Source organism: Hypomesus nipponensis, chromosome 16, assembly GCF_054491055.1.
Source record: "Hypomesus nipponensis isolate SF chromosome 16, ASM5449105v1, whole genome shotgun sequence".
Classification (NCBI taxonomy): Eukaryota; Metazoa; Chordata; class Actinopteri; order Osmeriformes; family Osmeridae; genus Hypomesus; species Hypomesus nipponensis.
Genome location: NC_140376.1, coordinates 3,801,671 through 3,815,573, shown reverse-complemented (window position 1 = coordinate 3,815,573; position 13,903 = coordinate 3,801,671). Strand labels below are relative to the sequence as shown.

The window sequence follows — 13,903 nt, the reverse complement described above, 5'->3', positions numbered from 1 at the left end:
TTTAACTCAACATATTAGAGCCAGACAGAAGGAGATCATTTTTATTTTTTCTACATATCGCAATTAATATCAGGCTCCCACATAAATGGATCATCAGCAAACCTTACTTTTATTATTTGTATGCCTTGCATCCCAATGGCATCATTCATACTGTGCAATGTTGGGGAATTGTTCTATAAAATGGTCTGTACACAATACTATTTTGTCATTCAGTGCATGCTTGCAGTTTCCAAAGCACCTTTTTTGTCTCACAGCTTCTACTTGATACGTGTTGGTACACAGTGTTGAGCGAATCAGATTTTAAACTTTTCCAGGCCAAGGGTGAGTTTCCGCTGCCCAGGACAGTTTTTGGCAGCTGGGGAGACTCTGGAAGGGGGAGGAACATGGGGGGGAGGAAGCACCATCACTACCCCCAGTGAGCCCCTCAATCTGGGGGAGGCCTGGTTGGGGTCCTGGGGCGGCAGGGGTCGGTGCTGGTGCTCATGGGGGTGAAGGTGTTTGTGTTTATGAGCAGCTTCCCCACTGTGGTGCCCAGTTTGCCCACTCTCTCCCTGGGCATGGGCCTCCTCCTCCACCTTTGCAGCCTGAGACAGTAAAACAACAATTGCATTACTTCAATCAGAAACATGCATTTAAATACGTACGAAGGTGGCCCAAAAAGAGTGAATGGCAAATCTAGTTAACTAACTAACAAGACAGGAATGATGGTATAATTAGCTATCATATATCATATCTGATGATATATATCATATGATATATCATATCACATCACACATCACAGCCCAGGCAGGCACAGCCATCCACACAGCCTGGAGTCTCACCTCAGGTTCATAGATCTCACACTTGACCCCAATCGGCAGTTTGGTCTCGAAAACGTCGTCCACTGTGGTGTGGGAGCCTCTGCAGAAGCCTTTATGCTGAATGAAAGAAATCACGGAAAGGAAACAAAATCAGGAAAACTCTGACGCACCGCAGTACTTGCGTTTCCGTCACATAGGCCTACTTTACCAGGTCGTTTTTTGTTTTTCGTGTGACGGTTTCATATCAGTAGTAGGTGGATAGTGTGCTACTCACTGCAAACTGACAGTCCATGAGTTTGCACTGAGCTTGATCAGCTGTAGTACCAGCCTCCTTGGAGCACTCAGTCTCCTGAATGGTGAACTCCACAAAGTAGGCCGGGCCCTCCACCCACTGCAAAGGACAAGGGACCATAACTATGAACCAATCTAGGAACGACTATTCAAACATGTTTACATGTTGTTTTTGTTCCCAAAGGCCCTTTGGTGGCCCACCTGCATGCTAGCTCCGGTCAGGTTGAGGAGGGTGAAGTAGTTGGCCAGGCCGTTTTCCCTGTTGTACTTCTGCAGGGACAGGTTGGCCGTCTCAACGATGACGGGCTCATCCAGACGTTCAGCCGTGGGACAGTCCGGACAGGTGTCCACGATGACCGTGGCTGGCACTGGACAAGGTCACAGGTCACACAGGTTGAGGGGTTCAAAGTACAGCTGCCTCAGGTTGGCCCACTAGGTCCAACAGTTAGCGATTCAGTGTGATTCTCTAACGATTAACAAACTCATGGATAAACTTACATTCGAGAAAATGTCATGCATGTCTTTATTACGGCCAAGACAAACTATTCTGGGTGCACTGTTAGGAACAGGACTGTGCTGACCTTGCTGAATGGCACATTTGTAGCTGTGAAGCACCACGCTTTTCTCAACAAAGACAGATGTCTCGCATTGACCGTAAACCTGTAGGTGAGACACAGATGCTCATGTCTGGGAGTCAAAGGTTTAAAGCCTATGCTGGAGGATTATGAAATCAATTCTCTCTAAAAGTGGGGAACTATAGTTTGAAGAAATATGGTTGCAGCCAATCTGCCTTAAGCGGCACTATCACGTGATACTTACAGGTACGTCTGACACATCTCTGACCACACATGCTTTCCACGGCTTCCTGCTGATCACATGACAGTGGGTCTCCAGCACGTCGATGGTCATGTTGAAAACCACCCCTCCTTTCTCCTGAACACACGGACACAGACACACATGTAAGGACGCAGAGATACAGGCTTAAAGTAGACACCATATAGACAGCGAGAGACGAGAAGAGACACAGAAAACCCCAGCCCCAGACAGAGACACACAGACATACAGATACAAAGGTAGACAGAGGTAGACACAGAAAGGCATAGAAGGAGACAGAGAGAGATAAAGTTTCAGATAAAGGTAGACAAACACAAAGTCAAAGAGTCTCACAGACACAGATAACGAGACTCAAAGACACAGACAAAGAGACTCACAGATAAAAAGACGGAGACACTTAGGTAATAAGACCATATTCTCCTACTAATAGAAAACAAACCAGCCACTAGAACCAAGAAACGAAAGCATTCCTGAACTCTCGTTCGAGAGGAAACTTCTCAGCAACTCACCCCTGCCCCCTGGCTGACATCATACACCCTGTTGAGGCTGAAGACATAGCCCTGCGTTCTGTCAGCATTGATCTGACTCAGGGCCTCCTCCGCCACCCTCAGCACCTCCATGCCCTGGCACCCGGTGGGCTCCACAGGGTTGGCACTGCCCTCCTGCCAGCAGCAAACGCCCAGGACCAGCAGCCTCACACAGCCCCACATCCTGAATTGCCCCCCTGTTAGCTTTGCGTGGTAATGCCTACGGAGTGGCAGTCGTTAGCTACAGTAGGAACAGTGGTTGGTGTGAGGAATAACCATGAGGCAGCCTCGACCCTAGGTCATATTGGAGAGTGCTGGACTTTCACCTGTGGGGGAGTGAGGGGTGCGGGGCAAACAAGGGTTTATCTGTTGTTGACCTGTGATAAGGGTCTGCCTGTTCATCTATGGATCAGAGGGTTCAGTACTGGTGAAGGGGGAAACGTGTGCAGACAGAGACCTGGGACGGCCACTTCCCTGCCCCCCCTGTTTTTGGTTTTGCCCTGCCCTTTGTGTTTCCCTGTCTCATCGTCTTCACCTGTGTCTTGTTCAGTTCTCGTTATTTTCATTGTGTCCACCAGTGTCTTGTTTGTTTCGGTGTATTTGGGTTCCTGTTTTGTGTCCAGTCTTTTGTCTTGTTATTTACCCCCTTTGTCCCAGTGAGTACTCTGTCTGTGTCCCAGTTTGGAGTCATAAACCCTTTTGTTCGACAATGGCTGCCGACTCGCCTGCGTTTGGGTCCTGTACCCCACCCCTCATCGTGACAGGGTGCGTGTGCGCTACACACGGTGTTCTAGCTGTACAGTATGGTTGCTGTGAAGCATGCTCGTTTTCCTAGCGAACTTGGCTCAAGCAGTGAGTCATTCCTGCCAAACATTGATTTACTTGGTCTCAAAGGTCACTACACGTTGATCACAGATGGCCCATTACAAAGATTTTCTGTTCTTTTAGAGTTCTGTTCTGTTTTTATTATTCTAGTCTAGTTGATAGCATTCCATTTAAATATATTTTGAATATCACTCCTGCTAACTACATAAGTCATGTAAATGAACCTCTTCATAGATATGACAGCACACGATTAATTTTACATCCCTATACTAAGGATGTAAACTATAAACTCTCCATACTTGTAGTCTGAATTATTTTTAAATGTGAGCAAATGTAAACTGAGAGGGATATTCACAGTCATGGTTTTCTTTTGCTCCTGTATGTATCAGTCATCATGTTTTTGTATATAATCATGTGCTGTCCTGAGTTGGCAAATCTGTACAAAGCAGTTTCAACAAATTCTTATATAAATCTTGTTTATCAATGGTAAATATGGGACAATTAAATGAAAACAGTCTCTTGATGTGCATCCTTGATGTTTATTGTATTGCAGAGACAGAACACTGTAGCAATAGTAATCACAGTAACAGAGTTGTGTCTGACATGAATGTTAACATGGATACACAGATGTGGTTTGAGTCTCAGAGATAGATGAAGTCATGGTCTAGCTAGTTTGAGGGAAGAAATCAACAAGTCATTTCTCTCAGTCAGCCGTCCAACTCTAACTGTTCACATCAACAGGTTTTTTGTTTCAGACCCTTGCCACCTCTTCCCAGCCCTCTTTTCTCTCTGCACGGATGCCGTTTGTGTTTTTGTCCGTACATGTTTGTGTCAGTTCAGTGTCAGTCCCGTCGCGCATCACGCGCTGGCTTTGAAGAGGGGGTCCTCAGCAAAGAGTATCTTCATGAAGTCGCCCCCCTCCTCTTCCTTGGTTGGGGCAGGGCACTGCGGGGAGATGGCGGAGGGGGAAGGCAGGATGGTGGGCTCTCTCTGCCCGGGGATCTCTGCATCAGGAACCAGGGGCAGCGTCACGCCCCCCACTGGGCCCGCAGGCTTCTCGTCAGGGAAGGCTGGCAGGGTCGTGGGCCGGTCCAGGGCTGGCAGTACGGTCACCTTGCCCTCAGGTTGACGCTGGGCAGTGGCCTTGTGGTCGTGGTCGTGGTGGTGGTGATGGTGCTCGTGCTCGTGCAGGTGAGCGTGACTGTGGTCGTGGTCCAGGGCCAGTTCGTGGTCGTGCTCGTGGGTGTGGCTTTTGTCGCCGTGGGCGTACTGGTGATGTTGGTGAGGCCCGACGTCCTTGCTGTGGTCATGAGCTTTGGCGTGGTGCGTGTGCTCGTGGTCGTGGTCGTGAACGTGCGGCTTGGTGTGGTCGTGTTTTTCCCCCTCGGCGTGGCCGTGCTCGTGGCCCTGCTTGGCGTCCTTGGTGTGGTCGTGGGCGTGGTCGTGGGTGTGGGCGTCGGTGGGAGCGTGGGCGTGGTCGTGTTTGGGGTCGTGGTTGTGGGCATCTGTGTGGCTGTGGTCTGTCTCTCCTCCCAGCAAGTGCAGCTTCTTCTCTTTCTCAGCCGACTGGAAGACAGCGAACACGACACAGACACCGTGAACAACCACAACAAATCGACAAGACCACCGCTCAGCAATATTGGGAATGGTGCTGTACATTTTTCATCTGACTAAAAACTTGACTTTCCTTTGGGATTACAGTAATAAAATGAATTGAATCAAATGTTGGGAGATAACCTTACCTCAGGCTCAAAGATCTCACAATCCACAGTGACATGCTCGTTACCCATAGCGAACGAGTTGCAGCCCTTGCAGTGACCCTTGTGCTGAGGAGAGAGAAGCGATGGAAACACAGACGGAGAGAGAAGGAGACACAAAGACGGAAAGAGAGAGAGAGATAGAGAGAAGTCACTCTGCTGTCCATCAGGAGCTGCCAGGGACGTTTTCACGGCCGTCTCTGAGATGATAATTACCGCAAACTCGCACTCCATCAGAGGGCACTTGGTGGCCTGGGCTCTGTCTGTGCTGTTGGCGCAGGTGGTCTCCTGGATGGTGTACTCCACGTTGTAAAAGGTGGCCATGCCCATCTACCCCACAGACACGGACAGAGACACAGAGAGGTCAGTGGTCGGACAGGGTCCGTGGGGCAAAACATCCTTTGCTTTTTACATGACAAAGACGCTTGTATGTGAAGCGACTTTCACATCTATATACATGTAATAGTGTATGTGGAAGTGAGTCAGTCTTTGCTTGCGTGCGATGCGTTGTGTACTGCATCAAGTGGTGCTGTGCAGCGTGTCGAGTCATCGATCCTGTCCTCGTCCTCACCGACATGGATGCGCGGGTGACGTTGACCATAGCGAAGTAGTTGGCCTGGCCGCTCTCAGCGTTGAACTTGTCCATGGAGAGGGTGGCAGCCTTCAGGATGTTCTCATCGCTCTTGTCTGTGGCGGAGGGGCAGTCGGGGCAGATTGCTCCAATCTTGGTTGCAGAGGCTAGAGAAGAAAGAGAGAGAGTAGGAGAGAGAGAGAAAGAGAGAGAGAGAGTAGGAGAGAGAGAGAGAGAGAAAGAGAGAGAGAGAGTAGGAGAGAGAGAGAGAGAGAAAGAGAGAGAGAAATCAAATGTGGTGGGACTCAATTCACAATACACAGTTGTAAACTGATTCCAGTCTGCTTTGTGAACCCCCCCCCCCCACCACCCCCACCCCTGTTTCAGCTGTCAGAGAGGTATTTTTCTTACCTGGTCTCACCACACAGTTGTAGTTGTACAGACGTACCACTCTATGGATTTTGCTGATGTAGATAGTGGCCTTGCATTGACCGTACACCTACAGGAAAACACACTAGATCTGATAAACTGCAAACTGTAGATTGCCTTTGTGCAGTACATAATCCATAGAGATTTAAAATACAATATGTTATATTACATTTATTTGGATCTGGGTTTACAGATTAATTTAGGCTCGATTTCATGTTTTGGCCGTAGAAGTTGAAGGGTTTGTTTTCTCACTGGTCTGTCAGTAGTCTCCCTGGCAGCACAGCTTTTCCAATCCTTCTTGCTGAACACGTGACAGCTCGTCTCCAAGACGTCCAGGGTCAGGTAGAAGACCGTCCCCGTCTCACCCTACAGGAGAAGAGAACAGCCCCGCAGCAACAGCAATTAAAGACAGACTTCTTGTCACTGGCTTGCTCCCTTGCCAGCTCTGGTTGGTTAGCTTTGTTTCCCTCTATGGGCGTCAGGTATTGGGTGTGCATGAAAGTTTATGGGCTAGTAACACCATATATGTTATACTACTGCATGTGTAAAAAAAAAAGAAGAAATTGCTGTATTTTCCCACCCCAGATACATTTCTAGAACCGCAGCAACAGTTTCACTTGTTCTCAAATGCTTTTCAGTTGCAGTAGAGTTGCACAGAATGACAAACAATTGTTCCACACTTTTGGGCCGATGCTGTGTGCGTTCGCCAGCGTCTGAGCGTTCTGCGGCGTTTGTGACTCACGTGCTGCATCTGGTGGACGTTGCTGAGACGGTGCAGGCTGTACACGAAGCCCTCCTTGCGGTCCTCGTTGATCTTGGTGAGCGCCAGCCCAGCTGCGCCCAGCGCTGACGCGTCCTCGCACGAGCCGGGAGTCATGCCGGGATCCAGCGGTACGCTGTGGGCGCACAGGCCCGCCAGCAGCAAGAGAAAACACTGCTTCATGGTTGGAGGTCTGTCTGTCTGTCTGGTTCCCTGAGTCTGTCACAGCACACACACACACACACACAAGCTACTGGGAAAGGTGTGCAGAAGAGGAACCGAAAGGGTTTTATATGCTCTTGTCTACTCCCACTAGATGTTCTGCTCCTCCAACCACCCCCACCTTGAGCCCCTCCCTCTCTGGCTTCCACACTGCTGTTGAGGCAGCCCCCCCCCTCCCTGTTGTACCTCCCTCCCTCCAGGGTAGCTGGTGATAACCTTTTTCCCTCACCTCCAACATACCTCTGTGATTGCACCTAGTTAGGCAGCCTATCAGTCAATCAGCCCAGTATCAGCCCAGTGTGAACTTTTTAGTGGCACTGTATTTTCAGGGGTTGAGCATGTTAAGACGTAGTGTGTGCTAATGAGGCGAAACAGTTTAAGAAATCGTCAAAGTGATTACGTCTCAAGTCTCTGTGTTTGTCTTGGTCTGTCTTTCAAATCCTGAATTGTTGAATTAGAGTTAGCAAATGCTTCTCGGTTTGTGTTGACAGATTAGGCTTCTCCTGTTGAAACGAGGACCTGCAACAAAGGTACTTACATATTACTCACTCATTTACGGAGAAAATGTTTGTAATAGCCTGGCTTATTTCATTATTACAATATCTTGAGGAAGACTGTCAAGTCACAACAGTTTTTTGTTTTTTTTATTTTAAGAGGTCGGTTATTCTTTTTTGTGCGGGCTGCAACAAGAGCAAGGTGATTTATTGAGGTTAACTGAACTCGGGGTGAACCTGTACTCTCTGTTTACTGTCCTGAGGCAACTGACAGTCATTTTCACAGAAAAGCGATGGGTAAACGATGGGTAAACATGACTTGACTGGACTGAACCTGACTGCAGGGAAAAGGTTTTGCTTTCCGAGGGTTTACTGTAGATCCTTGCGTGTTTTGTCGAGTGTATAAAATATCGCATCAATATTCAGTATTGTAGCAATACTCTACTGTATGTTGCTGACATGTTCCCCTCCCCTTTCTTCTCTGCACATGCAGAATAGTCACATTCTGTACAGAAAAGCACCCAAAGACCATCAATATCAACACATAAACATATACAAAGAGACCAATGGAGTACGGATTCATGTTCTTTATTTTTGTGCCAGTGACATCGCCAGAACCTAAACATTTCACTGACACAACAGAAGGTCCACACATGAAAATGCCCCACACGCCAATGTTTCGCAACGTCGAAGACTGTTACATAACACATCGTCAAATAACTACTGTAGGTGGCAGCACTGTACATACCATTCTCTACTTGTTCAGGCCCCTAAGGGATGAGGACGGACTTCACCTTGTGAGGGCGGGGGGAGGATGTGGGGGAGGAGGTGGGGGTGGATGTGGGGGAAGGGGCAGATGGGATAAATGGAGGGGGGGATCTTCACAAAACCATGGCAGGGAGTGAAGGGGCGAGGAACAGGGCGCTGGTCCCCAGGGAGGGGATGTGGGGGGAGGGGACGGACGATTTCATGGCCTGCTGGGATTTCTTTGGGGGGAAGGATGACAAGATCATGGCTCCAACCGTGGGGAGGTTTGCTGGGTCGGATGGCCGGACCATGGCCCTCATGGTGTGGAGGTTTGCTGGGGCGGATGGCCGGACCATGGCCCTCATGGTGTGGAGGTTTGCTGGGGCGGATGGCCGGACCATGGCCCTCATGGTGTGGAGGTTTGCTGGGGCGGATGGCCGGACCATGGCCATCATGGTGTGGAGGTTTGCTGGGGCGGATGGCCGGACCATGGCCATCATGGTGTGGGAGTCTGGTTGGGCGGTGCCCCTCTCCATGGCCCTCATGCCATGGATGTTGGAGGGGATGGATGGCTGGACCATGGCCCATAGGGGGCCTGCACTTGTGAGGATCTGTTCCAGATGGTTGGGTGGAGTTCTACTAGAAGAACCAACGACAACGAGGTGAAAGGACAAGTGTCCATAAAGCCATGTCTCTGTGTGTGTGTGTGTGTGTGACTTTGCAGAAGAGGGGGTTACCTTTGCTTCGTAGATATCACAGTCCACTGTCACCTCCAGGTTCTTCCTCTGAGAGGACTTGCAGTAGCCATGACGCTATACAGAATCAACGAGGGGGAAGAGGGAAAAAGTGATGGTGATGTCATATCCGCAGGTTTAGGTAAAGAGGGTAGGGGAAGATGAGAGAAGAGCTCAAATGGACTTACAGCTTGGTCGGGGCACAACGACTTGCAGGCCTGTGGGTCTATTCTTGCTTTGGCAGGGCAGTCTGTCTCTACTATAGCAAATTCTGCATGCTCGCTCCTGTCCATTCCGAGAATCCACTTGGAGATGTAGAGACATAGATCATCTTGTAAACATTCTAAAAACATGTGCGTGAGGGTGTGTATCAGTGCATGTGAGAAAGGGGAGATCAAAAGAGATGGATGTCCAATATCAGCCAACCGACACGTCCTCCCCTACCCCACTCGTGAGGCGTCCCACTTCCAGCAGTTTGAAGGCGTAGGTGTGGTTCCCCTCTCGGTTGAACTTGGCCAGGGCAGCCTTGATGCTGGCCAGCCCATCAGGATGGTGTAGGGGCATCAGCATGGGACAGTCAGGGCACATTCTCACCAACGTCCTTCTATCCACTAACAGGACACACCACAACTCTGCAACTTGTACTGGAGGATCACCTGTCCTGCCCTCTGCTTCAATGTCTGAACTGGTAGTATGTGTTTGAACCAGGCGTGAGGTTATAGCAGCATTACAGAACTTCACATGGGGATTATACTGTCAGTCTTGAGGGAGAGGAGCGCTTACTGGGTTCAGTGTTGCAGACGTAGCTGACGGCAGTGGGGGTTTCCGGGGCAACGCTAATTGTCACGTTGCAGTCGGCCTTAACCTGCTGCGAGCAGAAGACACAGTGAGATAAGACAGGTGTTTAGATAGGCTCATGATATTAAGCTAAGGTTTCAGCGCCCCGCCTTTACTGTGTGAGTGTGTGTGTGTCGGAGAGGGCGAGTGTTTGTAAGAGTGTGTGAACTTGTGTGTGTGTATGACTCACTGTCTCAGACATCCTTCGGACCTCACACTCCTCAAAGGGTTTGGGGTTGACCACGTGACAAGTGGTCTCCTCAAGGTCCATACCCAGGTGCAGCATGCACCCAGGTCCCTCCTGTTCCTCAGTGCAAAAGAACGCAAAACACAGTCCATAACCACCCACACACACACACACACACACCCCACAGAGCTTGTTACTAACCTTCTCCATCCCGAAGCAACGGAACTTGCTAAGCTTGAACTTGTATCCATGGTGATGGTTTTTGTTTATATGTTGCATGGCCAGCCTCGCAGCCGGTTCACCATCGCTCTTCTCATCGCAGGTTACCCCCTCCTGCAATACATCACCCAGACCTCTCTCCCCCACTGTCACGGCAATCAACAGTATGACCAGTCCCTTCATGGCATAGTAGGAGACAGAGTGCTGCTTTTCTCATTTATACAAACAGTTTTTGTGAATGTACTGCCAATGTCAACTCCGTAGAGCAAACACACACATTCACAAACAGACAAGTCGCTCCAGCTCAGTGTGTGTTCCGAGAAACTAATTAGCCTTTTAACCCTCCTGTTATCCTAAAATTTACTAACATCTTTCGTCCTTGTGGTCAATTTGACCCCAGCTACTTTAACCCCCAGAATCAGAATACATTACACATACATTACAATAGACCAATTATTACCCTACGTCACACAACTGTCAAGCAGGCTCAACTGCGCATGTCAGTTGCAAAAGACGAACTTCTCCCCGGTCTATTACACTTGGAGTGTCAATCAGGTCATCATATATCTCTGGCCACTGGATTGCAGGGCTTGATATTAACTTTTTGAGGCTCTTGGCCTTTGGACAAATACATTTACGTTTCACTTGTCTATGCACAAAAGTCACTTGACCCCGATACCCTTAAATAGCCTGACCCTGACCAAGTGATCGGGCACAACTAGCCTTGCTGACGGAGGTCGCTTTCTCAGGCAAATTACGAATGAAACAGGCTCGGTTAAATAAATCTGCAATGCTGGCTATCTTCATCAGGCTCGTATCTACATTAGGCAGTCCTCCCTGACGTTTCTGGTGTAGTATGGAGTGAAATACAACATTGTGCACACTGCCAGTGACTGAGCGAGTCTGCCTGAGGCTAACGTCAAAACAGTGTAACGGGGACGCAGTGTCACTCAGATTGCCAGTTTAAACAAATCAGAAAAATAATCGGACCAGCTGGCTTAAAGCAGAATTCCCATATCTCTTGAAAGCTGCCCTGCTCGACTTTTCAGATGTAGAATTGACTGTAAAATTATGAACTTTGTGACATGACGTGAAGACATGGTTGCCGCTCCACTATGCGTTCTGTACTGGGCGACATTCTCACTAAAATTTCAAGAATTTCGTGACCTGAATCAAAATTCTGATGCGACAGATCAATGGGTAATCGCTTTCTCTCTTAAAGGCTGCCCTCCTCAACTTTTTTGGTCTTTTTAAATCTAACTATTTGTATTATCCGTGTGGTCCTTTTGCCATTTCAAATGCTATCCTTTCCCGGTTTTCTGCAGCCACATTGCGCGCGCATCCCGAATGTTTACAAACAAATAATTTGTCTATTGATGGAGTTGTTTGGACTTGGTTGACAGTGTGTCTGGTGGCTCCTGAACCCACTGTGATGACATTAGGAGCACTAAGTCTACCCTATCATTCAAGTGGGGAGGGGAACCATAATAACTTTACATTTTTGGAAGGTATGTATATGCGGGTGGTTGAGCCATAACAGGACGGTTGATACTAAGAGTAGTATTCTCATCAGAGGATGCCTCATAATCAGGGTCCTCAACATTATTCTCTATTCTCCTCTATGTCTGCTCTGTCACTTTCCCTGTCAAAGACCCGTGACAAAACATAATTGACAGCAGACTTTGCTTTCAGCTCATTTTCAATTGAGAGAGCACACATAGAATAAAGATGAAGTTTATAAGGCTGCTCTGGAAGCTTGTATTTGTTTGTTCCTCCCCTATGTTGGGTGAATTATGTTTTCCCACCCTCCGATGTAATGGAAATTATCAGTGGTTCTCACAATACTATAGAGTACTAATGTGTTAGTTTAGGACCCTACAGCAGAGGGACATTTTGTAAACATTATAAAAGTACTTGTTATTGTGACCCCTATATCATTTAAAACAAATGTGTGTAAATTTAGATATTTCTTGTATGTTTCATACAGCTAGAACTGCCTGGGGTCAAAATGACCCCAAAGAACACCGATGTTCCAAAATGGGTAGAGGACATTTAAAAACATAATCATGTTAAGTTTATGTTTACCTTGTTGTCCACATTAAATTAGGAAAAGTCATTGAATAAGAAACAAAAATAATGATGTTAAACATGTATTCTGTGGTGTCAAACGTTGAATGGGGTCAAATTGACCCCAAGGATAACAGGAGGGTAAAAAAAATAAAAAAACGTATTGTCAAATCACTTACGATGTAATATCAAAAGTTTCTTTGTTTTACTGTCACATTGTTTAAGACTTAACCTTTAAGGGGTAGGATCCGACAGGTGAATAAATAATTAACAACAGAGATAGTGTCAATGGTCCACAAGGGCGGATAAAATCAATCTGAGGCACTGGATTACTTGTTGACCACAGTGATAAGATCTTCTGTAGAAATCGCTCTGCTGATTCAGGACATTTGTTTGTTCAGTCCAACAGACCAGCTAGTGCTAATATTGAACTGTTTGGTCTCCTAGGTGTGTGTGTGGATGTGTGGCCATAGTGTCACCGACTGATTAAATCAGTTCCCAGAATCAGAGGGCATCCACACAGTAACAATTCGAGGATTACAAAATGTGCCCCCATACCTCCAGCCCACTCACTGGCTTTGTCCTGTGTGTCAGTGTCTTTTCTGCAAATGAAGTGTGTGGCAATCTCTTCTGGGCCGCTGACCCCAGCCAAGACCGCAGCCACATGCAGCTAGTGTGACACCATGCAGCTGACCTAGCCAAGCTTGTTACGGTAGTTGCAGGAATGAGGAGGCAAGTGCAGATTTGATGGTCCGTTTTAATAACCTTCCAAGAGTTCACACGGACCGAGGCACATGATCCGGATCACAAATTAAATCTCTGACACGACAGGACAGTGTAACGCATAATAACCGACAACCAAGTAGAACAAAAACCCAGGTTATATACTCTACAAATGATAATCAAAAACAGGTGAGCAAAGGGTAACACAGGTGTGCGCAATGATGCCCAACGCACTGACAGCGCCGCCCTAGTACTCTGGCGAATCCGAGCGTCGACGGGGAGCCGCTGGTCCAGACGTAACAAAGCTACCTAGCTAGCTGCGATAGGAAACTACCAGCTGACAAAATGAAACTCTGATTCACGGTAGAGATCTGTCTGTTGACCTTGTCTGCCTGCTACCGTCTCCCTCACTTACTCACATAAAGCGATAACCTCGTTCCCCTCCGACCCACATACCTCTATAATTGTAGTTAAGCCTGTCTGACTAATATACAGCCTGTATAATTGTAGTTGAGCAGACTGCCGGTCAACCTGCAGGCCAGTGGCATCAGGCCAGTTTCTAAGCTCTTGTAGCACTGTGTTCTGAGACAGTAGTCTCAGTTAGTATGAAGGGTTGACAAGGCCTTTGTGGAAAAGGACCGGCCAAATAATGATCTCATCGAATCTGTATTGATTTGGGGTCTGTTTGTGTGTGTGAAACTGCACTGCCTACACCATGTCTGTCTCACATTAGACCAAACAAAACAAAAATTTTCTATATTAACTTTAATTAACATTCTGAACCAGAAGACAGAGGATGCCAGAAAAATTTCAAGGAAGTCAAGAAGATGCTAAAAAACACACATAGGCTGAGACACGCAACAACTTTTATCACACAAC

The 13,903-nt window shown here is 47.8% G+C and overlaps 3 protein-coding genes across 4 annotated transcripts; all 3 read right to left on the bottom strand.

Moving 5' to 3' along the window:
* Positions 1 to 27: 27 nt before the first annotated feature.
* On the bottom strand, positions 28 to 2,726 carry LOC146254427 (fetuin-B). The gene is made up of 7 exons (XM_084676116.1): positions 2,435 to 2,726; positions 1,911 to 2,024; positions 1,673 to 1,751; positions 1,293 to 1,459; positions 1,075 to 1,191; positions 822 to 917; positions 28 to 584 (listed from the first exon to the last, which is right to left on the bottom strand). The coding sequence occupies exons 1-7, from the start codon at positions 2,633 to 2,635 to the stop codon at positions 294 to 296; spliced, it is 1,065 nt and encodes a 354-aa protein (XP_084532242.1). The 5' UTR covers positions 2,636 to 2,726; the 3' UTR covers positions 28 to 293.
* Positions 2,727 to 3,796: 1,070 nt separating this feature from the next.
* Positions 3,797 to 7,060, bottom strand: fetub (fetuin B). The gene is made up of 7 exons (XM_084675979.1): positions 6,777 to 7,060; positions 6,287 to 6,400; positions 6,017 to 6,104; positions 5,606 to 5,772; positions 5,251 to 5,364; positions 5,020 to 5,103; positions 3,797 to 4,843 (listed from the first exon to the last, which is right to left on the bottom strand). The coding sequence occupies exons 1-7, from the start codon at positions 6,975 to 6,977 to the stop codon at positions 4,136 to 4,138; spliced, it is 1,476 nt and encodes a 491-aa protein (XP_084532105.1). The 5' UTR covers positions 6,978 to 7,060; the 3' UTR covers positions 3,797 to 4,135.
* A 1,022-nt stretch (positions 7,061 to 8,082) lies between these two features.
* Positions 8,083 to 10,436, bottom strand: ahsg1 (alpha-2-HS-glycoprotein 1). 2 transcript variants are annotated; one of them, XM_084675980.1, is made up of 7 exons: positions 10,217 to 10,436; positions 10,019 to 10,129; positions 9,775 to 9,859; positions 9,436 to 9,602; positions 9,180 to 9,296; positions 8,995 to 9,069; positions 8,083 to 8,893 (listed from the first exon to the last, which is right to left on the bottom strand). In XM_084675980.1, exons 1-7 carry the CDS (start codon positions 10,415 to 10,417, stop codon positions 8,273 to 8,275), a joined length of 1,377 nt encoding a protein of 458 aa, XP_084532106.1. In that variant the 5' UTR covers positions 10,418 to 10,436; the 3' UTR covers positions 8,083 to 8,272. The 2 variants fall into 2 exon arrangements, with proteins under 2 accessions (XP_084532106.1, XP_084532107.1); XM_084675981.1 differs by having other exon boundaries at positions 9,775 to 9,856.
* Positions 10,437 to 13,903: the final 3,467 nt, after the last annotated feature.

Bases quoted from the DNA above. Each gene is read 5' to 3' on its own strand.
- LOC146254427 (XM_084676116.1), bottom strand. From the start codon at position 2,635: ATGTGGGGCTGTGTGAGGCTGCTGGTCCTGGGCGTTTGCTGCTGGCAG. The intron at 2,025-2,434 runs GTGAGTTGCTGA...CCGTGTGTTCAG, and splicing joins ATGTCAGCCAGGGGGCAGGG to GAGAAAGGAGGGGTGGTTTT. The intron at 1,752-1,910 runs GTAAGTATCACG...TCTCACCTACAG, and splicing joins GAGATGTGTCAGACGTACCT to GTTTACGGTCAATGCGAGAC.
- fetub (XM_084675979.1), bottom strand. From the start codon at position 6,977: ATGAAGCAGTGTTTTCTCTTGCTGCTGGCGGGCCTGTGCGCCCACAGC. The intron at 5,773-6,016 runs GTAAGAAAAATA...TTTCTTCTCTAG, and splicing joins CAACTGTGTGGTGAGACCAG to CCTCTGCAACCAAGATTGGA. The intron at 4,844-5,019 runs GTAAGGTTATCT...GCTGTCTTCCAG, and splicing joins GTGAGATCTTTGAGCCTGAG to TCGGCTGAGAAAGAGAAGAA.
- ahsg1 (XM_084675980.1), bottom strand. From the start codon at position 10,417: ATGAAGGGACTGGTCATACTGTTGATTGCCGTGACAGTGGGGGAGAGA. The intron at 10,130-10,216 runs GTTAGTAACAAG...ACTGAGGAACAG, and splicing joins GTTGCTTCGGGATGGAGAAG to GAGGGACCTGGGTGCATGCT. The intron at 8,894-8,994 runs GTAACCCCCTCT...TTCTTCTAGTAG, and splicing joins GTGATATCTACGAAGCAAAG to AACTCCACCCAACCATCTGG.